At 52.9% G+C, this 25,000-nt stretch overlaps 2 protein-coding genes across 2 annotated transcripts in view; both read right to left on the bottom strand.

Annotated features, from left to right (window-relative positions):
• The window catches only part of slc7a10 (solute carrier family 7 member 10), a 36,929-nt gene extending 23,060 nt beyond the window's left edge, over nucleotides 1–13,869 (bottom strand). Inside the window, exons 1-4 of the mRNA XM_033036497.1 lie at nucleotides 13,780–13,869; nucleotides 1,909–2,113; nucleotides 868–1,019; nucleotides 484–609 (exon numbers count right to left, since the gene is read on the bottom strand). Coding sequence (XP_032892388.1) covers nucleotides 484–609; nucleotides 868–1,019; nucleotides 1,909–2,113; nucleotides 13,780–13,861 — 565 coding nt within the window. The 5' untranslated portion in view covers nucleotides 13,862–13,869. The remainder of the gene's footprint in view (nucleotides 1–483; nucleotides 610–867; nucleotides 1,020–1,908; nucleotides 2,114–13,779) is intronic.
• A 5,001-nt stretch (nucleotides 13,870–18,870) lies between these two features.
• Nucleotides 18,871–25,000, bottom strand: part of galns (galactosamine (N-acetyl)-6-sulfatase) — a 36,517-nt gene continuing 30,387 nt past the window's right edge. Inside the window, exons 9-14 of the mRNA XM_033035599.1 lie at nucleotides 23,339–23,442; nucleotides 22,871–23,007; nucleotides 21,736–21,838; nucleotides 21,201–21,322; nucleotides 20,688–20,805; nucleotides 18,871–20,048 (exon numbers count right to left, since the gene is read on the bottom strand). Coding sequence (XP_032891490.1) covers nucleotides 19,962–20,048; nucleotides 20,688–20,805; nucleotides 21,201–21,322; nucleotides 21,736–21,838; nucleotides 22,871–23,007; nucleotides 23,339–23,442 — 671 coding nt within the window. The 3' untranslated portion in view covers nucleotides 18,871–19,961. The remainder of the gene's footprint in view (nucleotides 20,049–20,687; nucleotides 20,806–21,200; nucleotides 21,323–21,735; nucleotides 21,839–22,870; nucleotides 23,008–23,338; nucleotides 23,443–25,000) is intronic.

Consider the following 25,000-nt stretch of genomic DNA (forward strand, 5'->3'; position numbering starts at 1 on the left):
ACCATAGAAACATAGAAACATAGAAATTAGGTGCAGGAGTAGGCCATTCGGCCCTTCGAGCCTGCACCGCCATTCAATATGATCATGGCTGATCATCCAACTCAGTATCCCGTACCTGCCTTCTCGCCATACCCTCTGATCCCCTTAGCCACAAGGGCCACATCTAACTCCCTCTTAAATATAGCCAATGAACTGGCCTCGACTACCCTCTGTGGCAGAGAGTTCCAGAGATTCACCACTCTCTGTGTGAAAAAAGTTCTTCTCATCTCGGTTTTAAAGGATTTCCCCCTTATCCTTAAGCTGTGACCCCTTGTCCTGGACTTCCCCAGATGTGGAGGCTTCGGAAGGGTTTAGAGAAGGTTTACCAGGATGATACCTGGAGGGTCAGCTACAGGGAGAGGGTGGGCAGACGGAGTTCTCGGTGGAGGGGAGAGCGAATGGAAGTGTGTAGGGGTCTGAGAGGCGTGGATGGGGGGCCGCTACCTTTGCAGATCTGCACCAGTCCCATCACGATGATGAGTCCGAGGGCGAGCAGCTTCCCGGCCGTGAACAGGTCCTGTACGCGGGTCACCCATCGCACGCTGGAACAGTTCACCCACGTCAGTAGCGCTGCGAGGGCGGGAGATCAGAAGGTCAGACACCGGCCAGCAACATCGGGGACATCAGAGGGTCACGAAGTCCAGATCACTCTCTCACAATGATCCAAGACACGTGTCGAAGGAGTTTCACTCTGTGTCTGACCCCGGGGGTGTGATGGGACGATGTGGGCGCAGTTACCAGGGACCCCTCCCCGGGGGCTCGGGGAGTGAGGGCCAGTCTCGCTGCCGGCTCCCCAGCCCCTTAGGGCAGGCAGGCAGTTATACTCACAGAGGCAGAGGGCGGCGAGGAAGCGGGAGGCGATGTACGGCGGCACGCAGGCGGGGAAGACGGGCTGGAGCACGTAGCTGGCAAAGGTCAAGGCCATGACGGCCTGAGTGGTGGGGTAGATGACCAGCAGAGCGCTCCAGAGCACCAGGAACCTGCGGGGGAGACAGGCATCAGCGGCAGTACAGCTCACCCGTGTCCAGCCCTGGGTCTGGCCAGTGTCCAGTGAAGGGTCTGGCCAGTGTCCAGTGATGGGTCTGGCCAGTGTCCAGTGACGGGCCTGACCAGTGTCCAGTGACGGGCCTAACCAGTGTCCCGTGATGGGTCTGACCAATGTCCAGTGATAGGTCTGGCCAGTGTCCAGTGAAGGATCTGGCCAGTGTCCAGTGACGGGTCAGGCCAGTGTCCAGTGATGGGTCAGGCCAGTGTCCAGTGATGGGTCAGGTCAGTGTCCAGTGACGGGCCTGCAGTGCCCAGTGAAGGGTCTGGCCAGTGTCCAGTGAAGGGTCTGGCCAGTGTCCAGTGAAGGGTCTGGCCAGTGATGGGTCTGGCCAGTGTCCAGTGACGGGCCTGACCAGTGTCCAGTGACGGGCATGACCAGTGTCCAGTGACAGGCCTGACCAGTGTCCAGAGATGGGTCTGGCCAGTGTCCAATGATGGGTCTGGCCAGTGTCCAGTGACGGGCCTGACCAGTGTCCAGAGATGGGTCTGGCCAGTGTCCAGTGATAGGTCTGGCCAGTGTCCAGTGTCCAGTGATGGGTCTGGCCAGTGTCCAGTGACGGGCCTGACTAGTGTCCAGTGACGGGCCTGACCAGTGTCCAGTGATGGGTCTGACCAGTGTCCAGTGAAGGATCTGGCCAGTGATGGGTCTGATCAATGTCCAGTGATGGGTCTGACCCGTGTCCAGTGAAGGATCGAGCCAGTGTCCAGTGAAGGGTCTGGTCAGTGTCCAGTGATGGGTCTGACCAGTGTCACTGTTCATCTCCCCCCTCCCACCCCCCCCCCCCCCCCCCCCCCACCCCTCGCCATCCACCCCCCACATACCCGGGCAAGCCCCCGAACACTTCCTTGACGTAGGCGTAGTCGCCCCCGGACTGCGGGATGGTGACGCCGAGCTCGGCGTAGCACAGGGCGCCGACGGCAGTGACGAGCCCGGCCAGAGCCCAGACCAGCAGCGCCAGGCCAACGCTGCCCACCTGCTCCAACACGCCCTTGGGTGAGATGAAGATCCCCGATCCAATGATGTTCCCTGTGGAAGAACGGCCACCGTCACTCACCCACTCGGTCCACTCGGCCCAGCGCCCTGTGCTTTCCCTTTATTATCGATCTGCGCTGGACCGGGCTGTTGCCGGGAGCTGCAGCGGAATGACGGGGAGTCAGCGGCTTGAGCGCGGCCCTGAATACTGATGGAGTTGGCAGCGACGGCCGGAGGCTGGAACCCATCCCACTTGCCCGCTCGCCTTCCGCCCGTTAACCCCCTCCCCACTGGCCCGTTAACCCCCTCCCCACCGGCCCGTTAACCCCCTCCCCACCAGCCCGTTAACCCCCTCCCCACCAACCCGTTAACCCCCTCCCCACCGGCCCGTTAACCCCCTCCCCACCAACCCGTTAACCCCCTCCCCACTGGCCCGTTAACCCCCTCCCCACCAACCCGTTAACCCCCTCCCCACCAACCCGTTAACCCCCTCCCCACCAACCCGTTAACCCCCTCCCCACCGGCACAAACACATGGCTCAGCCCAGGCCATTCAGCGCAACCCAGCCCTGCTGACACTACGGACAGGAGGCCATTCAGCCCCTTCAGCCTATTCCAAGATGACTAAACTGTAACACCTCATCACGCCCCGGGCCAACCCCAGCTCACTGTAACCTTCCGCACACTGACCCCTACGGTCAAATGGTGGGGTCTGTGTGTGGTAGGGGGTGAGGTAGGGATGGGATCTGCGGAGTAGGGGGGTCTGTGGCGTGGGGGTGGGGGCGTGGGGTCTGGGGAGTGGGGGCTGGGATGGGGTTTGTGGAGGAGGGGGGAGTTTGATACAAGATACATTTAATTGTCACAGTGAAATGTGATCACCGTACAGCCATACAATAAAATAAAGAGCACAACACACGATAGATTTAAACATAAAACATCCCCACACAGCAGAATCAAAGTGTCCCACTGTGAGGGAGTCTCTTCCTTGATGTTCGCCCGTGGGGGCGGGTCTGTGGGAGGGTGTGGAGTGCGGGTGGAGGGTCTGGGGTGTGGGGGCTGGGAACGGGTATGTGCTGCCTGTGAAATATATTAAGAGAGGTGAATGGAGGAGGGGTGGTTAGTTTCGTTGTGGGTAATAAGATAGTTGTGGTTGTGGATCATGGGTAAGATTGTGTGAAGCTACAGCAAGACAGAAACAATTGGAAATTCCATCGTCTGATGGAATTTATTCCCAGCAAGTGAGAGGTCATGTATTTTTGCAGTTACATCGCGATATATATATGCAACTAAGGGATGTTGATCAACAGAATGACCTCGGGGTCTGTCAATAGTCTAGGGCGGCCATGAGGCGCAGCGGTAGAGTTGCTGCCTCACAGCGCCAAAGACCCGGGTTCGATCCCGACTACGGGTGCTGTCTAAATGCAATTTGTACGTTCACCCCCTGACCTGAGTCGGCTTTCGCCGGAGCTCCGGTTTCTTCTCGAACGCTAAAGACACACAAGTTTGTACGCTAATTGGCTTCGGTAAAATTGTAAATTGTTCCCGGTGTGTGTCAGTACGGACTCAGTGGGCCGAAGGGCCTGTTTCTGCGCTAGATCACCAAACTAAACTAAATGAAACTAAATTTGTGTGTGAGAAGCTGCCGCATCCAGCAAAGTGGATGTCCATCGATGTCCTTGTTCTTGATGCACTGGCCACGTTAACCCCCCCCCCCCCCCCCACACACACATACACACAATGTGGGTTCCCCACTCCAGCTCCCAGCACTGCAGGTCTCCGTCAAATCAAATGTCTCCCAGAGGTGTCTGTTAGTGACATCTATGGATACCCCCTGTCACCGCCCGAGGCAGCGTCACAAACACATTGTCTCTGACCAACCAGAGGCTTAATGGAGGTGAAACACTTGGTGGCTGGAGGAACCTCTGATGCTGGATGTGACCACCTGGTCTACACTTGCACCGTTTCCTCACTCGTCTTTCGCAGACTGGTGACTTCACAATTTACCAATCTAAAGGTGCGGGAGAACTTTGGAAGGTTTTAGTCCAGGAAAAGGCAAAGTATTCATCAATTAGTCATAGAACGTGAAATCAGGCCCTTCGACCCAACTTGCCCACACCGTCCAACACGCCCCAGCTACACTAGTCCCACCTGCCTGCATTTGGGCCATATCCATATAACCATATAACAATTACAGCACGGAAACAGGCCATTTCGGCCCTTCTAGTCCGTGCCGAACAAATCTGTCCTATCCACATTGGCCAGTGGGCCCGAACGTCGCCTATTTCCTTCGCTCCATAGATGCTGCTGCACCCGCTGAGTTTCCCCAGCAATTTTGTGTACCTTCTGTCCTATCCACATACCTGTCTAACTGTTTCTTAAATGTTGGGATAGTCCCTGCTGCAACTATCTCCTCTGGCAGCTTGTTCCATACACCCACCGCCCTTTGTGTGAAAAGGTTACCCCTCAGATTCCTATTGAATCCCCTTCGCCTTAAACCTATGTCCTCTGGTCCTCGATTCCCCTACTCTGGGCAAGACACTCTGCATCTACCCGAACTATTCCTCTCATGATTTTATACACCTCTATAAGATCACCCCTCATCCTCCTGGGCTCCAAGGAATAGAGACCCAGGCTACTCAACCTCTGCCTATAGCCCAGACCCTCTAAACCCGGCAATATCCTCGTAAATCTTCTCTGTACTCTTTCCAGCTTGACAACATCTTTCCTTTAACATGGTGCCCAGAACTGAACACAATTGTCTTACACAACTGCAACATGACCTCCCAACTTCTATACTCGATACTCTGACTGATGAAAGCCAATGTGCCAAAAGCCTTTATGACCACCTTATCCACCTACAACTCCGCCATCAAGGAACCGTGCACCTGTACCCCTAGATCCCTCTGCTCTACAGAGCCCTGCCATTCACTGCCTTTGTTAAACTTCCCCAAATGCAACACCTCACACTTCTCACATTTGGGGGTTTAAGGGAGGGGAGGGGAGGGGGGGGGGGGGGGGGATACCCGGAGGTGGAATCCTGCTGCGGGTGGTAAAGGGTGGACCATTAATGTTCTATGGTGGAGAGGTGATGACAATGATGTGGGAGGAATATCGTTCAGATAGTTGTTAAATTATTGTTGGCTTTAAGTGTAAGAAATTGTGTCTCAACCAATTTGATTGTTTCTTTTTGAAGAGGTGACCAAGAGGATTGATGAGGGTTGGGTGGTAGACTGGGTGGGCATGGACTTTAACTAAAACGTTCATCTGTTAGGCTGCTCTGGGGTTGCATGGGATCCAGGGTGACTGAGCCAATTGGATAGAAAATTACCTTAGTGGCAAGAATCAGAGGGTGATAGTGGATGGTAGACAAAAGTGCTGGAGAAACTCAGCAGGTGAGGCAGCATCTATGGAACGAAGGAAATAGGCAACGTTTCGGACCGAAACCCTTCTTCAGACTGAAGACTTAGTTAAGGTCCAAATGACAAAAAATTGGTTATAAGTGAACAGTGCAAATTATTATCCAAGATTACAACAGGAGAAGTGCACCCAAGAATGGCAGATGGAATTTAACTTGGACAAGCATGAAGTGTTGCACTTTGTGATGTTAAACTGAGTGAAAGGCTTGGATAGAGTGGATGTGGAGAGGATGTTTCCACGAGTGGGAGAGTCTAGGACAAGATGTCACAGCCTCAGAATTAAAGGACGTTCCATTAGGAAGGCGATGAGGAGGAATTTCTTTAGTCAGAGGGTGGTGAATCTGTGGAAATCTTTGCCACAGAAGGCTGTGGAGGCCGTTAATGGATATTTTAAATGCGGAGTTAGATGGATTCTTGATTAGCACAGGGTCAGGGGTTATAGAAACATAGAAAATAGGTGCAGGGGCAGGCCATTCGGCCCTTCGAGCCTGCACCGCCATTCAATATGATCATGGCTGATCATCCAACTCAGTATCCCGTACCTGCCTTCTCTCCTTAGCCACAAGGGTCACATCTAACTCTTATGGGGAGAAGGCAGGAGAAAGGGGTTAGGAGGAAGAGATAGATCAGCTATGATTGAATGCGGAGTAGGCTTGAGGGGTCGACTGGTCTAATTCTGCTCCTATCACTTATAACCTTAAGTCAGGGTTTGTCCAGTAAATCTCAGGGCCTCAGTAAGGTTTGCAGTACAGTGACTTCCCGTTATGAGTATACTTCCCAAATGTGGCGGCTCAGGCAGTGAAGAAGACATTTGAATGCTTGCCTCCATCAGTTGAGGCATTGCGTACAGGAGTTAGGTTGTCCTGTGACAACTTACACAAGCCTAATGCTATCTCAACAACTGAACACTGTAGACCGCCTCTTGCATGGACCATGACTGGTTTTTCTTCTTATTTTATCTGGTTGTGTTTTACTTGATCTTTATTTTACTGTCCTGCAGAATTTATATATATTTGTGATGTCTGAATCTATGTGCGTTATGTTGCTGCAAGTAAGATTTTTATTGTATCTGTATCTCACTGTCCTTGTGCTTGTGTCATTAAACGTGAATTCAATTTGACCTGTATAGTTCTGCTCGCCGAACTGTAGAAATATGGCATTAAGTTGCAGAGGGTGCAGAGAATTTCACAGGGATGTTATCAGGGTTGAGTGATGAGGTGAGATTTGCTAAACTGCATCTTTTCCCCTGGAGATAGAGGGCTGAGGGGTGACCTTATAGAGGTTTATAAAAGTCTGAGAGGCATGGATATGGTGAATGGTCACAGGCTTTTTCCCCAGGGGAGAGGATTTTAAAACCAGAGTGCGCAGGCTTAAGGCGAGAGATTTAAGAGGGACGTCAGGGCCAACTTTTTCATTCACAGGGTAATCCGTATCTGGCACGAGCTGCCAGAGGAAGCTATAGAAGCGGATACAATTAGACTTTTAAAAGACATTTGGACAGATAAATGGATAGGGAGGTTTAAGAGGGCTGTGGGCCAAATGCAGGCAAATGGGACTAGCCCTGAATGCCAACTTATTGGCATGGCCAAGGAGGGCTGAATGGTCTGTTTCCATGCTATATGGCTCAGTGACTATCGCACTGAGTCCACACCAGCATGAGGAACAGTCCCTCATCCTCGATACACACGTGTCCTGTAACATCTCACCCATCACGTCCCGTCTATCGGTCCTCTGTCGGTAACAGTGGATTGGTGCATCTCCTCCACAGATGCTGCCTGACTAGCTGGACCTTTCCCTAGAGACGGACCTGCATTTCATAGCTTTGCGATTTGTATCCGTCTCTTCTCAATAATCCACGAATTAGAAGCTGCAGCAACAGCCGATCACCATGGCAACCCTGGCTTCATCCTATCTGAGACATCCCCTTCCTCCCAATCCTTGGAACTTAAAACGGGCTTATTTGTCTCTTTTTCAGTTCTTCACCCTGAAACATTAACTCAGTTTCTCTCTCTACATATGCTGCTGTGTTTCCAACTCCCTCAGCTTTTAATTTACAGTGTCTATGGATGTTAATGTTCACTACATTGGTCTCAGTCTTGGCTTCATATCTGACTCTTGCCCTTCCTTCTCAAACTCCCAATCAAGGGATGGGTTCATGGCAGATTTAATTTACTGTCACGTGTACCGAGGTACAGTGAAAAGCTTTTGTGTGCAAACCACTCAGCTGAAGACTATACACCATTACAATCAAGCTGTCCACAGTGTAAAGGGGATAGTGCAAGATGTCAGATTAAAGATTGTCCGAGGGCATCCAATGAGGTAGATAGTATGTGAGCACCGCTCTCTAGTTGTTGACTGGATGGTTTATGCTTCATTCATGCAGGGCTTTCCCTGTTCCAGTAATGCTGCATTCCATTCTCTGCCTCTGATCACACCTCGTACATCACCAGTGCCTTCAACCCGCTCTTCCCTCTTCTCTTCAATGGTTGTCAAGGCTCTTGATTCCTGCTATTTGTACCTGCTAATGTTGCCTGATCACACAACTCCACAACCACCCATGATGATTCCCCACCAAACACAGCACCACAAACCCACCATCCTGCCCTGACTTCCTGCTCCACCATTCCACCAAAATCCCCTTCTCATTGCACTCTCCTACACAACCACTGGAGATGCAGCACCTGACCCTTCTTCACCTCTTCCAACCCATCGTCCACACACCAGGTCATCCAGCTGAAGCAGAGATGGACTTGTCCCTTCCAGTCTAGCGCACTGTGTTGAATTCATATTGGTGGAAATGTGTCAGCCTCGATACCAATCAGCACGGGAGCACCTCAAGGCCGCGTACTCAGCCCCCTGCTGTACTCACTCTATACTCATGACTGCGTAGCCGGTCATAGTGCGAACTCCATCATCAAGTTCGCTGACGACACCACTGTTGTGGGACGTATCACTAACCATATAAGCATATAACAATTACAGCACGGAAACAGGCCATCTCGGCCCTACAAGTCCGTGCCGAACAACTTTTTTCCCTTAGTCCCACCTGCCTGCACTCATACCATAACCCTCCATTCCCTTCTCATCCATATGCCTATCCAATTTATTTTTAATCCAATTATTATCACTGATGGGGATGTCAGAATATAGAAGAGAGATCGAGCGACTGTCCATATGGTGCCAGCACAATGACCTGGCCCTCAACACCAGCAAAACCAAGGAACTGATTGTGGACTTTGGAAGAAGTAGGATGGGAACCCACAGTCCTGTTTATATCAACGGGTCAATGGTTGAAAGGGTCAAGAGCTTCAAATTCCTGGGCGTGCACATCTCTGAAGAAATTTCCTGGTCCGAGAACACTGATGCAATTACTAAGAAAGCTCATCAGCGCCTCTACTTCCTGAGAATATTACGGAGAGTCAGTTTGTCAAGGAGGACTCTCTCTAACTTCTACAGGTGCACAGTAGTGAGCATGCTGACCGGTTGCATCGTGGCCTGGTTCGGCAACTTGAGCACCCTGGAGAGGAAAATACTACAAAATGTAGTAAACACTGCCCAGTCCATAATCGGCTCTGACCTCCCTTCCATCGAGGGGATCTATCGCAGTCGCTGACACAAAAAGGCTGGCAGTATCATCAAAGACCCACACACTCATCTCCCCGCTACCTTCAGGTAGAAGGTACAAGAGCCTGAAGACTGCAATGACCAGGTTCAGGAATAGCTGCTTCCCCACAGCCATCAGGCTATTAAACTTTGCTCGGACAAAACTCTGAACATTAATAGCCCAATATCTGTTATTTGCACTTTATCTGTTTTATTTATTCATGTGTGTATATATTTATATTATGGTATATGGACACACTGATCTGTTCTGTAGTCATGCCTACTGTGTTCTGTTGTGCTGAAGCAAAGCAAGAATCTCATTGTCCTATCAGGGACACATGACAATAAACTCTCTTGAATCTTGAATTCAAGCCTGTTTAATTGCAATGCTGATTGGAACAATGAGATTCTGATGTTGCAGCTTTAAGGCACATATCCAGTGTGGCCTTCTCTACCCCGACGCATCAAACAGAGCACGGCTCAGTGGAGCACCTGTACTCAAACTGAGGGGCTGGCCTGGGCTGCAGGGTTGCCATTTTAATCCCTTGGGCACCGTCCAGCCTCAGGAGTTCCCATTGATTTCACCAAGGTCAGAACTCAGCCATTATAGATTGGTCTGAGTTCTTCACACACTAGCTCTTCTAATATTTCATAGACACAGTCACACAGTATGGAAACAGGCCCTTCTGCCCAACTCATCCATGCCGACCAAGATGCCCCATCCAAGCTGGTCCCATTTGCCCACCTTTGCCTCATATGTCTCTAAACTACGTACGAAAGGCAAAGTTTCAGTGGTCATGGGGGTTTTCAATATGCAGGTAGACTGAGAAAATCAGATTGGCACAGGACCCCAAGAGGGGGAATTTGTATAGTGCCTACCAAATGGTTTCTTGGAGCAGCCAAGTTGAGCCTACCAGGGAAAAACAATTCTGTATTTGGTATTGTGTAATGAACCGGATTTGATTAGGGAACAAGATAAAGGAACCACCAGGAGGTAGTGATCATAATATGATAAAATACAACCTACAATTTGACAGGGAGAAGATGAAATCAGAACTGTCGTATTTCTGTTGAGCAAAGGAGACTACAGAGGCATGAGGGAGGAGCTGGCTAAGGTTGACTGGAAAGGGCCCCAAGCAGGACTGATGGTGGAACAGCAATGGCAGGAATTTCTGGGAACAATTCGGAAGATGCAGGATGTTTTCATTCCAAAGAGGAAGAAAGATTCTAATGGGAGAATGAGGTGACCGTGGCTGACAAGGGAAGTCAAAGACAGTATAAAACTAAAAGAGAATGCATATAACATTGCAAAGATTAGTGGGAAGCTGGTGGATTCTGAAGCTTTTAAATAGACAACAGAAGGTAACTAAAAAGGCAATATGGGGAGAAAAGATGAAATATACGAAATTAAGCCAGCCAATAATATAAAATAGAATACCAAATGTTTCTTCAGGTATATAAAGAGTAAGAAAGAGGCAAGAGTGGACGTTGGGCCGCTGGAGAATAATGCAGAAGGTGATAACGGGGAATAAAGAAATGAAGAAATGACATAGGAATGGAATTCAATTTTGCATAAGTCTTCACAGTGGAAGACACCAGCAACGTGCCTGAAACTCAAGAGAGTCAAGGGGTGGACGTTAGTGGAGTGACCATCATTAAAGAGAAGGTGCTTGGGAAGCTGAAAGGTCTGAAGGTGGGTAAGTCACCTGGACCGGATGGACTGCACCCCAGGATTCTGAAAAAGATAGGTTTAGAGATTGTGGAGGCATTAGTTGTGATCTTTCAAGAATCACTGGAGTCAGGAGAGGTGTTAGACGATTTTAAAATTGCAAATATTCAAGAAGAGAGCAAAGAAGAAGAGTGGACACTGTTGGCCTGACTTCAGCAGTTGGTAACATTTTAGACATCCTTTATAATAAAGGATGAGGTTTCTGAGTACTTAGAAGCACACGATAAAATAGGCCGAAGCCAACATGGTTTTGTAATAGGGGCGCTTGCCAGGAACCAGTTGAAATTCTTTGAGGAAGTAAATAGCAGGATAGACAAAGGAGCGCCAGTGGATGTGGTTTACCTGGATCTTCAGAAGGCCTTGGATAAGGTGCCGCACGTGAGGCTGCTAAAGAAGATGAGAGCCCATGGTATCAGAGGGAAGATACTAGAATGGATAGTAGGTTAGCTTGATAGCAGAAGGCAAAGAGTAGCAATGAAGCTTTTTCTGGTTGGCTGCAAATAACTGATGGTGTTCTGCAGGGCTCAGTGCTGGGGCCACTACTTTGTATATGAATGATTTGGGTGAGGGAATTGAAGGCTTTGTGGCCAAGTTTGCAGATTATATTGATATAGGTGATGGGGCAGGTAGTGTAGAGAAAGCAGGGACTATGTCGAATAACTTGGACTGGTTGTGAGAGTGGGCAAAGTGGCAGATGGAATACAGCATAGCAAAGTGTGGAGTCGTGCATTTTGCTAGTCGGAATAGAGGCGTAGATTACTTACTAAATGGGGAGAATTCAGAAATTTGAGGTGCAAAGGGATGGGAGTGCTGGTGCAGGATGTACAGGGATGTAATACTTAGGCTCTACAAGGCACTGGTCAAGCCACATTTGGAATATTGTGAGCGGTTTTGTGCCCCATATCTGAGGAAGGATGTGTTGCCATTGGAGAGAGTCCAGACGGGGTTGACGAGAATGATCCCAAGAATTATTTTGCTAACATATGATGAGCATGTGACGGCACTGGGCCTACACTTGCTGGAGTTTAGAAGGATGAGGGGTACCTCATTGAAACTTACAGAATAGTGGTGGACCTGGATATAGTGAATGTGGAGAGGATGTTTCCACTCGTGGGAGAGTCTAGGACCAGAGTCCACAGCCTCAGAATAAAAGGACGTTCCTTTAGAAAGGAGATGGAGGAATTTCTTTAGTCAGAGGGTGGTGAATCTGTGGAATTCATTGCCACAGATGGCTGTGGAGGCCATGTCAATAAATACATTTAAGGCAGAGATTGGCAGTTTCTTGATTAGCAAGGATGTCAGGGGTTATGGGGAGAAGGTAAGAGAATGGGATTGAGAAGGAACGATAGATCAGCCATGATTGAATGGTGAATAGACTTGATGGGCCGAATGGCCTAATTCTGTTCCAAAAACATATGAAAAATTCATGTTCATGTTGAAATGTTGTTATAGTACATGCCTCAACTCCCTCCTCTGGCAGCTTGTTCCATATACCCACCACCCTTTGTGTGAAAAAGTTGCCCTTCAGTTTCTTATTACATCTCTCCCCTTTCACCTTAAACCTGTGCCCTCTAGTTCTTGATTTCCTGAAATAAAGTTCTCACGTCCCTGAGGAAACCACTCTTTCACCCATTCCCCTTCCCTCATGGTTTAATGCATCGTGATACGATCACCCCTCAGCCCCCAGATTGTGATTAGGCAGGATGTTACTAAAGCATTTGATAAAGTTTCCATGGTAGGCTGATCCAGAAGAGTGATACGGCAAACTCATTTGGAGTCATAGAGTGATACAGAGTGGAAACATGCTCTTTGGCCCAACTTGCCCACACCGGCCAACAATGTCCCAGCTACACTAGTCCCCCTGCCCGTGTTTGACCCTTATCCCTCCAAACCTGTCCTATCCATCTACCCGTCTAACTGTTTCTTACATGTTGGGATAGTCCCAGCCTCAACTACCTCTGCGTGTTCCATACACCCACCACCGTTTGTGTGAAAGTTACCCCATCACAATCATGTTAAATATTTTCCCCTTCACCTCAAGCCTCTGGTCCTTAACTCACCTACTCCGGGCAAGAGACTCTGTGCATCTACCCGATCTATTCCTCTCATGATTCTCTACATCTCTATAAGATCACCCCTCATCCTCCTGCGCTCCAAGGAATAGAGTCCCAGCCTGCTCAACCTCTCCCTATAGCTCACACCCTCTAGTCCTGGCAACATCCTTGTAAATCTTCTCTGTACCCTTTCCAGCTTGACAATATCTTTCCTATAACATGGTGCCCAGAACTGAACACACTACTCTAAATACGGCCTCACCAACGTCTTATACAACGGCAACACGACCCCCCAACTTCTACACTCACTTGCAAGTCCTGGTCTGGTCACCCTTGCCTCAAAGCAGCCCAAGCCTGTGGGTACAGCACACGCACACACGAGTACACATACACGTCCACATATCACTCACACACGAGGTACACTCAAGATGCATGAACATCCTCTCTATTAGTCAGACCTTCAGCCCTCCACACCAAAGGCACTGTGCTGGCTGCAGCCAAATGTGGCTTTGAAAAGAGATTCCCTCTGCATTCAACTTGGGAGTGTGTGATGGGACGGAGTGGAAGGAGCTATGTATCAGACTCCGGGAGTTGGGGAACTAAGCGGACTTGCACCGGGATCCGTGCAGGAATGTCTGGCTTTTGCGACGGATTAAACTTATCCGCCACGGACTAAACTCTCGGAAAACAATTAAATGTTGAGCCGAGTTGCTGCAGCGGGCGGATAGGAGAAAACCTCCGTAACTCGACGCTCCCACACCCCCCCAGGCGCTCCCTCCCTCGGGCGCTCGCTCCCTGGTTGACTGCGCGCTGGGCGAGCTCAGCCATCGAGAAGTGTCCGCTGCCCCGCGGCTGTTTGGGTGGTCGCGCCCGGGCGGACACTGCCCGCGACCCCCGGCTCTCTCTCTCTCTCACTCACCCACGATGATGGCACAGGCGCTGGGCAGCCCGATCTCCTTCTTCAGCGCCACTCGCTCGGGGATGTCCGGGGCGCCCGGCATTCTGCGGACAGTTCCCACGGCTCTGGCTCCGCCCGCACACACGCCCGCCCGCCGGGCACCGCTCCAACGCCAGCCTCCAACCTCCAGCGCCCAGCCCCCAGCGCCCAACCTCCAGCGCTCAGCCCCCAGCCTCCAGCCCCCAACCTCCCCCTCCCTCATGGTACACCAGTCAATGAAAGTGGGCATGCAGGTGCAGCAGGCAGTGAAGAAGGCGAATGGTATGTTAGCTTTCATAGCAAAAGGATTTGAGTATAGGAGCAGGGAGGTTCTACTGCAGTTGTACAGGGTCTTGGTGAGACCACACCTGGAGTATTGCGTACAGTTTTGGTCTCCAAATCTGAGGAAGGACATTATTGCCATAGAGGGAGAGAAGGTTCACCAGACTGATTCCTGGGATGTCAGGACTGTCTTATGAAGAAAGACTGGATAGACTTGGTTTATACTCTCTAGAATTTAGGAGATTGAGAGGGGATCTTATAGAAACTTACAAAATTCTTAAGGGGTTGGACAGGCTAGATGCAGGAAGATTGCTCCCGATGTTGGGGAAGTCCAGGACAAGGGGTCACAGCTTAAGGATAAGGGGGAAATCCTTTAAAACCGAGATGAGAAGAACTTTTTTCACACAGAGAGTGGTGAATCTCTGGAACTCCCTGCCACAGAGGGTAGTCGAGGCCAGTTCATTGGCTATATTTAAGAGGGAGTTAGATGTGGCCCTTGTGGCTAAGGGGATCAGAGGGTATGGAGAGAAGGCAGGTACGGGATACTGAGTTGGATGATCAGCCATGATCATATTGAATGACGGTGCAGGCTCGAAGGGCCGAATGGCCTACTCCTGCACCTAATTTCTATGTTTCCAGCCCCCAACCTCCCTCTCCCCGCTCGCCCCTCCCACAGTGCGGCGCTCCCTCACTCTAGCCCCTCCCACAGTGCGGCGCTCCCTCACTCTAGCCCCTCCCACAGTGCGGCGCTCCCTCACTCTAGCCCCTCCCACAGTGCGGCGCTCCCTCACTCTAGCCCCTCCCACAGTGCGGCGCTCCCTCACTCTAGCCCCTCCCACAGTGCGGCGCTCCCTCACTCTAGCCCCTCCCACAGTGCGGCGCTCCCTCACTCTAGCCCCCCCCACAGTGCGGCGCTCCCTCACTCTAGCCCCTCCCACAGTGCGGCGCTCCCTCACTCTAGCCCCTCCCACAGTGCGGCGCTCCCTCACTCTAGCCCCTCCCACAGTGCGGCGCTCCCTCACTCTAGTCAGGTTTCCACTGGCTGCGCGATTGCACGACAGCGCCCTCTACAGACACACTGGGGTGCTGCAGCCCGCAGATACCCCGTGCGACGGCTGCTGGTATTGCAGGCGGACTCGCCCTCACAGATGCTGCTGCCACCTTCCAGACTCCGGCATCCCATCTGTGGCTTCAGGGATTGCAGGGGCTGCAGGTTTATGTAACTCAGGCGGGTCAATGATCAGTGGAGGTAGACAGTGCTGGAGTAGCTCAGCAGGTCAGGCAGCATGTCTGGAGAACATAGATAGGTGACGTTTCGGGTCAGGCACCCATCATTTTCTCCAGAGATGCTGCCTGACCCGCTGAGTTACCCCAGCACTTTGTGTCTATCTTTGGTACGAACCAGCATCTGCAGTTTTTTGTTTCCACATGGAAATACAAATTGGAGCCTGAGCCACATCGCTGGCAAATGCTGATCTATGTGACCCTCTGAGACCCCACTAGTCACTGCAGACACACAACTGCACAAGGGAGTAAAGCAGAATAGTGGGAACTATAGGCCACTTACTCTGACTACGGTGGTTGGTAAGATTTCTGATCCCATTATAAAGGATGAGGTTACGGAATACTTGGAAGTGCACGACAATATAGGCCGAAGTCAGCACGGCTTTGTGAAGGGGAGGTCTTGCCTGACAAATTTGCTGGAATTCTTTGAAAAAGTAAATAGCAGGACAGACAAAGGAGAGTCAGTAGATGTTGTTCATCTAGATTCTCAGAGCCTTTGATAAGGTGCCACAGGTGAGGAAGCTAAAGAAGATGAGCCCACGACATCAAAGGGCAGGTACTAGCATGGATGTCAGGTTGGCTGGATGGCAGAAGACAAAGAGGGGGCAATAAAGGGGGCATTTTCTGGTTGGCTGCCAGTGACTAGTGGAGTTCCGCAGGGCTCGGTGCTGGGGCCACAGCTCTTCACGTTATATATTAATGATTTGGACGAGGGGATTGAAGGTTTTTTGGCCAAGTTTGCGGATGATATGAAAACAGGTGGAGGGGCAGGTAGGCCAAAGACCAAGCAGGGACTCTGCAGAAGGGCTTGGGCAGGTTGGGAGAGTGGGCAGAGAAGTGGCAGATGGAATATAGTGTAGCAAAGTGTGGGGTCATGCATTTTGGTAGTAAGAATACAGGTGTAGATTACTTTCTAAATGGGGAGAGCAAGTAAAGAAAGTGAACTCAATACTAGCATTGATTTCAAAAGAGCTTGTATACAAAAACAGGGATGTAATGCTGAGGCTCTATAAGGCACTGGTCAGACTACATTTGGAATATTGTGAGCTATTTTGGGTACCAAATCTGAGCAAGGATATGCTGGCTCTGGAGAGGTTCCAGAGGTGGCTTACAAGAATGATCCCAGGAATGAGTATTACCATATAACAATTACAGCACGGAAACAGGCCAACTCGGCCCTTCTAGTCCGTTCCGAACACTTACACACACACACACGGTCACCAACACACACACACGGTCACCAACACACACACACACGGTCACCAACACACACACACACGGTCACCAACACACACACACACACACGGTCACCAACACACACACACACACGGTCACCAACACACACACACACACGGTCACCAACACACACACACACGGTCACCAACACACACACACACACTGGCACCAACACACACACACACTGTCACCAACACACACACACACGGTCACCAACACACACACACTGTCCCCAACACACACACACACGGTCACCAACACACACACACTGTCACCAACACACACACTGTCACCAACACACACACAGTCACCAACACACACACGGTCACCAACACACACACACACACACAGTCACCAACACACACACACACTGTCACCAACACACACACACTGTCACCAACACACACACACGCACTGTCACCAACACACACACACTGTCACCAACACACACACACACACTGTCACCAACACACACACACACTGTCACCAACACACACACACACACTGTCACCAACACACACACACACACTGTCCAGACACCTGGTCACATTCTGCCCACTGCACTTGCTGCTCATCTGTTCTCACTCACCAACTCTCCTCATTCAGGCTAATGTCGCCACTCAGTATTTGTGCATCTTGTGTGAAGCGCATACAAAGTGCATGTTGAATCTGTCTGCCATTTGCTGATTGAGGAAAGATGTAGAGAGATGTGGCAGCTGTCACTGGGGACTGGCTTCGACGGGCATGTTGGTGGGCAGGGAGAAGGGCCGGTTTCCAAGCTCTTTGATTCCATTTCTCCAACACACACACACGGTCATCAACACACACACACGGTCACCAACACACACACACACGGTCACCAACACACACACACACACACACACACACGGTCACCAACACACACACACACACGGTCACCAACACACACACTGTCACCAACACACACACACACGGTCACCAACACACACACTGTCACCAACACACACACACGGTCACCAACACACACACACACGGTCACCAACACACACACACGGTCACCAACACACACACACACGGTCACCAACACACACACACTGTCACCAACACACACACACACACACACACTGTCACCAACACACACAGTCACCAACACACACACGGTCACCAACACACACACACACACAGTTACCAACACACACACACACTGTCACCAACACACACACACTGTCACCAACACACACACAGTCACCAACACACACACACACACACTGTCACCAACACACACACACACACACTGTCACCAACACAGACACACACTGTCACCAACACAGACACACACTGTCACCAACACACACACACACACTGTCACCAACACACACACACACTGTCACCAACACACACACACACACAGTCACCAACACACACACGGTCACCAACACACACACACTGTCACCAACACACACACACACACACTGTCACCAACACACACACAGTCACCAACACACACACACACACACTGTCACCAACACAGACACACACTGTCACCAACACAGGCACACACTGTCACCAACACACACACACACACTGTCACCAACACACACACACACACACTGTCACCAACACACACACACACAGTCACCAACACACACACACTGTCTCCAACACATACTGTCACCAACACACACACACTGTCACCAACACACACACACACTGTCACCAACACACACACTGTCACCAACACACACAGTCACCAACACACACACACACACACACACTGTCACCAACACACACACACTGTCACCAACACACACACACACACTGTCACCAACACACACACACACACGGGTCACCAACACACACACGCACATACTGTCACCAACACACACACACTGTCACCAACACACACACACACACACACACTGTCACCAACACACACACACACACACACACTGTCCAGTCACCTGGTCACATTCTGCCCACTGCACTTGCTGCTCATCCGTTCTCACTCACCAACTCTCCTCATTCAGGCTAATGTCGCCACTCAGTATTTGTGCATCTTGTGTGAAGCGCATACAAAGTGCATGTTGAATCTGTCTGCCATTTGCTGATTGAGGAAAGATGTAGAGAGATGTGGCAGCTGTCACTAGGGACTGGCTTCGACGGGCATGTTGGTGGGCAGGGAGAAGGGCCGGTTTCCAAGCTCTTTGATTCCATTTCTCAGTATAAATGCTCTCGTCACTGAAAGGAGCCACAGTGGCCCTGCGGTCTCTTCAGATTATGGACACTCGAGAATAGTTTTCAAAGGTATTCCACCTTATCTTTATCATTTCTTGTTCCTTTCCTGAGTTGAAAACACTCCCAACCTCAATACAGTCTCTACTGACAACTTTAACAGCCCCATCCCTTCGTTTTTTGCTAACTCAATTCCCTGCACAACTAACAATAAGTTACTCACCCACGGGGTTGCGCGCTTGGAACATTTTTCTTTCTTTTAGTTTATAATGGACTTCTTTCAATGTCAGCCATTAAAGATGCTGATAGTGCACAGAGAATGCAGCCACTCTGTCACCCATGGCCACAGCTGTGCACTGTACATCAGTACAGGGGAAAATAAGCTCAACTTAAACTCAACCCACAGCCAATATGCCCCTCACACCTTCACTTACTCTCGCTCAGAGACAAGCTCTGCATTCTTCTTTCCCGTTCAGTGAAAAACCATCATATTATGATCACTCTTCCCCAAGGACATTGTTAATTGTTTCTCAGTGCAGAGTGAGGTCACCTGCTCCTGACGTTGTTCCCGTGTGCTTGTCCTTGGCAACACTTGGACTCCCAGCTGTGTCCACCGACAGTGTGCCCGGTAATGACAGAGGATCACACTCACCGGCTGTTTGTGCCGGGAAATCACCGGTCTCGGTGCAAGCACGGTGAGCATTGCCATGGAGTGCCTTTAATTTCATTAATACCATTCCAACATTGGCCTCAATGCCGAGGATTACAGCCGCCAGGTCCGAGCACACAGACACCGTGCCCCGCGGAGCCTGTACCTTCCCCGTCTGCCTGTAGCCCCCCATCTGTCTGTACCTTCCCCGTCTGCCTGTAGCCCCCCATCTGTCTGTACCTTCCACCCCTATCCCCGGTGCCTGTAACCCTCCCGTCCCATCTGCTTGTGATCCCATCAGCCCCGTGATGTCCCCGACTGGCCGCCACTGCAAATGACCCTCCCTCCCCACAATCTGCGTGAGTCCCCAATCCGCACCCCAACAGCCGATGCCTCCTGCCGTGTCCATGAACCCCACACCTGGCCGTGACCCATCACCTCTGGGGATAGGGTCGGGGAGGGGCAGCGCCCCGCTCTCTCCCCGCGGCTCCAGACGGGGGCGTTAGTGCGGCCAGTCACACTTCCATGGGCTGGACGGGGGGATGTTCAGGCACTTGCCCAACTTCTCACAGCCCGGAGGACTCCAGTTCTGTGGGACAGAACAGTGTATTATCAACCACACACAAGCCCTCTGTCCCCCTGTCCCTGGTCACCCTGTACCCATCACCCTGTACCCATCACCCTGTACCCTTCACCCTGTACCCATCACCCTGTACCCCATCACCCTGTACCCATCACCCTGTACCCATCACCCTGTACCCATCACCCTGTACCCATCACCCTGTACCCATCACCCTGTACCCATCACCCTGTACCCCATCACCCTGTACCCATCACCCTGTACCCCATCACCCTGTACCCATCACCCTGTACCCATCACCCTGTACCCCATCACCCTGTACCCATCACCCTGTACCCCGTCACCCTGTCCCTGGTCACCCTGTACCCATCACCCTGTACCCCATCACCCTGTACCCATCACCCTGTACCCCATCACCCTGTACCCATCACCCTGTACCCATCACCCTGTACCCGTCACCCTGTACCCCGTCACCCTGTCCCTGGACGTTCCACCAGCAGGCCGCCAGCCTGGGTCAATGGGCCTCTGGATCACTGGGTCTCTTATCCCTGGATCACTGGGACAACTGGCCCTGCGTGTGCTTCCTGCTCCCCATCCCCACCCCAGGGTGAGTCTCGGTCCGTCCGGTAGGTTCTCACTGTGACTCACCATGACGGCTCGATCACACACGTTGAGCTGTGGTTCCCCCGGCACCAGGGAAGCCCGGTGATGCTGCACCACGGCAGAGAAGGTCAGGGCAGCATCCTCATACTCATGGCTCGAGAAACTGCAGCGGGGGGAGGGGGTTGAGAGTGTGGAAGAGGAAGGAGGGAAGGAAAGAGGGGAGGTAGAGAGGGAGGGGATGGGGAGCGAGTGTGAAGGGATAAAGAGTAGCCATCTGGTTCATGACTGATTGGTCCAGAGTTCAAATGGCTCCACCCCCCCCTCAGGGTTAATCCTTCCCCAGCCTCTGTCCTCACCTGCTCTGTCCCTCATTTCCTCCCTTCTCTCCTTCCCCCTCCCCTCACACCTCTCCCTACCCCATCTCCTACCTCCTCACACCCCCATCTCCCCCTCCATCCTCCCCCCCATTTGCCCTCTCCTCGCCATCTCTTCATGCCCCCTCTCCTCCCCATCTCTTCATGCCCCCTCCCCTCCCCCGCTCCCCCTGCCCAGCCCCACCTGATGGGGTACTTCTCTCCGGGGTCGCGGCCAAGGTGGAAGAGCAGGGGCTGGACAGAGTGGTCCCGCTGGTCATGTGTGGTTACGCCCGTCACGTTCTGTCCCGGACAGAAGTCAATTCCCTGAAAGGAAAGCGCAGGAATCACAGGGTGAATCAGCCCAGGGCCAGCCAGTGGTGGGACAGCATTGGCTCGATGGGCTGACTGGCCTCCTGCCCACCATACATATACCATCTCAGAAATTCATAAGTTGTGGCAGAAGACTAAGGCCGTTTGGCTCATCAAGTCTACTCTTGCCCCACCCCCGCCATTGAGACATCCACCCTGCCCACCTGCCCCTCACCCTGCCCACCTGCCCCTCACCCTGCCCACCTGCCCCTCACCCTGCCCACCTGCCCCTCACCCTGCCCACCTGCCCCTCACCCTGCCTGTGGTGGCAACTGTCCTAGTGCGGGGAGCCCAATAACTCGCACTCACCAAGACCCTCACTGTCCCCCCCTGCCACCTCCCCCCACCCCGTGCGCACAGTAACTCACACGTGCCAGCTCCTCCCATGAGTTGCTCCAGGTCCAGTAATGTGCCTTGTAGAGTCCGGCCCGTACTGCCATCAGCTCATTGCCCCGGTAATAAAACACCGGCCTGGACAACACAGAGCACAGGGAGACACAGTGGTTACCACACTCTCCTCACACTGGCATTGCTCCCCGCACCGCTCCCCTCTGCCCACATCTTCACTTGGAACAGGCAGCATCTCTGGAGAGAAGAAATGGGTGAGGTTTCGGGTCGAGACCCTTCTTCAGACTGAGTCTCAGAAGAGAGGGAGACAAAGAGATAAGGGTTAGGGCTTAAAGCTTATCTCTGAAGAAGAGTCTCGACCCAAAACGTCACACTTTCTTTTTCTCCAGAGATGCTGCCTGTCCCGCTGAGTTACTCCAGCATTTTGTGTCTGTCTTCGGTGTAAACCTGCATCTGCAGTTTCTTCCTACACTCTTCTCACTTGGTTCTATGCCTCACCATCCTTTCCTCTCATGTTCCATCCCCTCAACCTTTTGCTAGCTCCAGCCACCACTTCCAGGCCTCCGTAAAAGGGCCTGACCCACGAGCATGCGACTCCATGCAGCAAGTGCAACCTAAAGGGCCTGTCCCACGAGCATGCGACTCCATGCGGCAAGCGCGACCTAACGTGGTCGCTTTAGCCGTACGGCCTTGCGGGGCCGGTCCCACTTCAATCGCCGGAGCCGTATGGAGTTGTGCGGAGCTGGTCCTGACATCCCGCGGGGCTCCGAAAAACTGACGCTGTTCAAAAATTCCGCGTGGCAACGGCCTGCTGGCCCGCAGCCGCATTGAGGCCGTATGCACCGCCTCGACGCCGTACGTCACGTGCGAACTTCCCGCGGACTTCGCTCGAACTTCATGTCACTCACTCGACCTCCGCGCGGCACCCGCTTCTGGTTTGGTCGCGCTTGCCGCATGCAGTTGCATGCTCGTGGGACAGGCCTTTTACTCTTCCTGCTCTACCCCCCCCCCCGAGCCCCCACAGCTAGCTGGTTCACCACCCATGTCCTGCACTCTCTCCTGCCCACCTCCCCTCTGCTCTCTGCTGCCTTTTGCCTGCATCACCTCCTCTGTGAAGTGTCGCCCTCCCCTCCCCTCCCCTCCCCGCCCATGTACCTGTCAACGAGCTTATTCTGCAGGATGACGGGAGAGAGGTCGATGCCATCCAGCTGCCGGTCAGTGGGGGGCTGTAGCCCGGCTAGGGCCAGGCTGGTGGTGAACAGGTCCATCAGTGTGCCCAGCTGCTCACTCACCTGCAACAAGGGTGAGTGAGTTCCTGCCCAACGGTATCTGTGCTGTATCCCGTCCCTCTGCCCCCCCCCCCCGTCCCTCTGCCCCCCCCCCCGTCGCACCATCCCCTCTGTCCCTCTCTCGTCCCCAAGCCTCTGCCAGCTGATTCCAGTGCCTATAGCAATTTAGAATTAACACCGGAAAAAAATAGTCACTTTGCTGCCTCCTCCCGTCTCCCCTTGGCCCCTTCTCCCCCCCCCCCCCCACCCCTGCCCTTACTCCCCCCTCTCCCCCGCGCCCTGACCCCCCTCTGCTCTCCCCCCCTCTGCCCTGTGACCTCTCATGCCCTCTGACCTGGCCAGCAGGAATGTGCCCGGGCCACCAGGCGATGGCGGGCTCCCTCATGCCCCCCTCGAAAGTGGTCTCCTTCCCACACAGGAACGGCCCGTTGCTGCCCCCTGAAACACACAGCCCGCAGTGACTGCTTCACCCACACATGTCACAGCCACACCACCAAACACCCTCCCACACACATGCGCCTGTCACAGCCGAGACTCATTGATGGGTGAGAGGAGAGGCAGCATTAGGTGCTCCTTACTCTTGTGTCGTTAGCCCAGAGTTGAGAGTTGGGGAACAAACTTTGGTATGGATCAGTGTGCTGCTGACACACGCTGCAGGGCAGTGGGCAGTGAGGGCAGTGAGAGGGCTGTGGGTGGTGAGAGGGCTGTGGGTGGTGAGAGGGGCAGTGAGAGGGCAGTGGGTGGTGAGAGGGCAGTGAGGGCAGTGAGAGGGCTGTGGGTGGTGAGAGGGCTGTGGGTGGTGAGAGGGCTGTGGGTGGTGAGAGGGCTGTGGGTGGTGAGAGGGCTGTGGGTGGTGAGAGGGGCAGTGAGAGGGCAGTGGGTGGTGAGAGGGCTGTGGGTGGTGAGAGGGGCAGTGAGAGGGCAGTGGGTGGTGAGAGGGCAGTGAGAGGGCTGTGGGTGGTGAGAGGGGCAGTGAGAGGGCTGTGGGTGGTGAGAGGGGCAGTGAGAGGGCTGTGGGTGGTGAGAGGGGCAGTGAGAGGGCTGTGGGTGGTGAGAGGGCTGTGGGCGGTGAGGGCAGTGAGAGGGCAGTGGGTGGTGAGAGGGCTGTGGGCGGTGAGGGCAGTGGGTGGTGAGAGGGGCAGTGAGAGGGCTGTGGGTGGTGAGAGGGCTGTGGGTGGTGAGAGGGGCAGTGAGAGGGCTGTGAGTGGTGAGAGGGCTGTGGGCGGTGAGGGCAGTGAGAGGGCAGTGGATGATGAGAGGGGCAGTGAGAGGGCTGTGGGTGGTGAGAGGGCTGTGGGTGGTGAGGGCAGTGAGAGGGCAGTGGGTGGTGAGAGGGCTGTGGGCGGTGAGGGCAGTGGGTGGTGAGAGGGGCAGTGAGAGGGCTGTGGGTGGTGAGAGGGGCAGTGAGAGGGCTGTGAGTGGTGAGAGGGCTGTGGGCGGTGAGGGCAGTGAGAGGGCAGTGGATGATGAGAGGGGCAGTGAGAGGGCTGTGGGTGGTGAGAGGGCTGTGGGCGGTGAGGGCAGTGGGCGGTGAGGGCAGTGAGAGGGCAGTGGGTGGTGAGAGGGGCAGTGAGAGGGCTGTGGGTGGTGAGAGGGCTGTGGGTGGTGAGAGGGGCAGTGGGTGGTGAGAGGGGCAGTGAGAGGGCAGTGGGTGGTGAGAGGGGCAGTGAGAGGGCAGTGGGTGGTGAGAGATGTTGAGTGGTGGCTGGCTGACCACTGTAGGGGGTGAAACACTGGCAGTCTCAGGCAGGGAGCTGGGTGGACCTGAACACTAGGTTTGGTCTCCACATCCCCCAGTCGCGGCAGGTGCGCGCGAGTGACTGTGTGTTTGCGTGCGCGAGTGACCCTCTGTGTCACTGTAGTACTCCAGCACTTGTGTCTATCTTCAGTTTAAACCAGCATCTGCAGTTCCTTCCTACAAGTAAAGTTTAGTTTAGTTTAGAGATACAGCATGGAAACAGGCCCTTTGGCCCACCGAGTCCACGCTGACCACCCG

This window comes from Amblyraja radiata, chromosome 17 (assembly GCF_010909765.2).
Source record: "Amblyraja radiata isolate CabotCenter1 chromosome 17, sAmbRad1.1.pri, whole genome shotgun sequence".
Classification (NCBI taxonomy): domain Eukaryota; kingdom Metazoa; phylum Chordata; class Chondrichthyes; order Rajiformes; family Rajidae; genus Amblyraja; species Amblyraja radiata.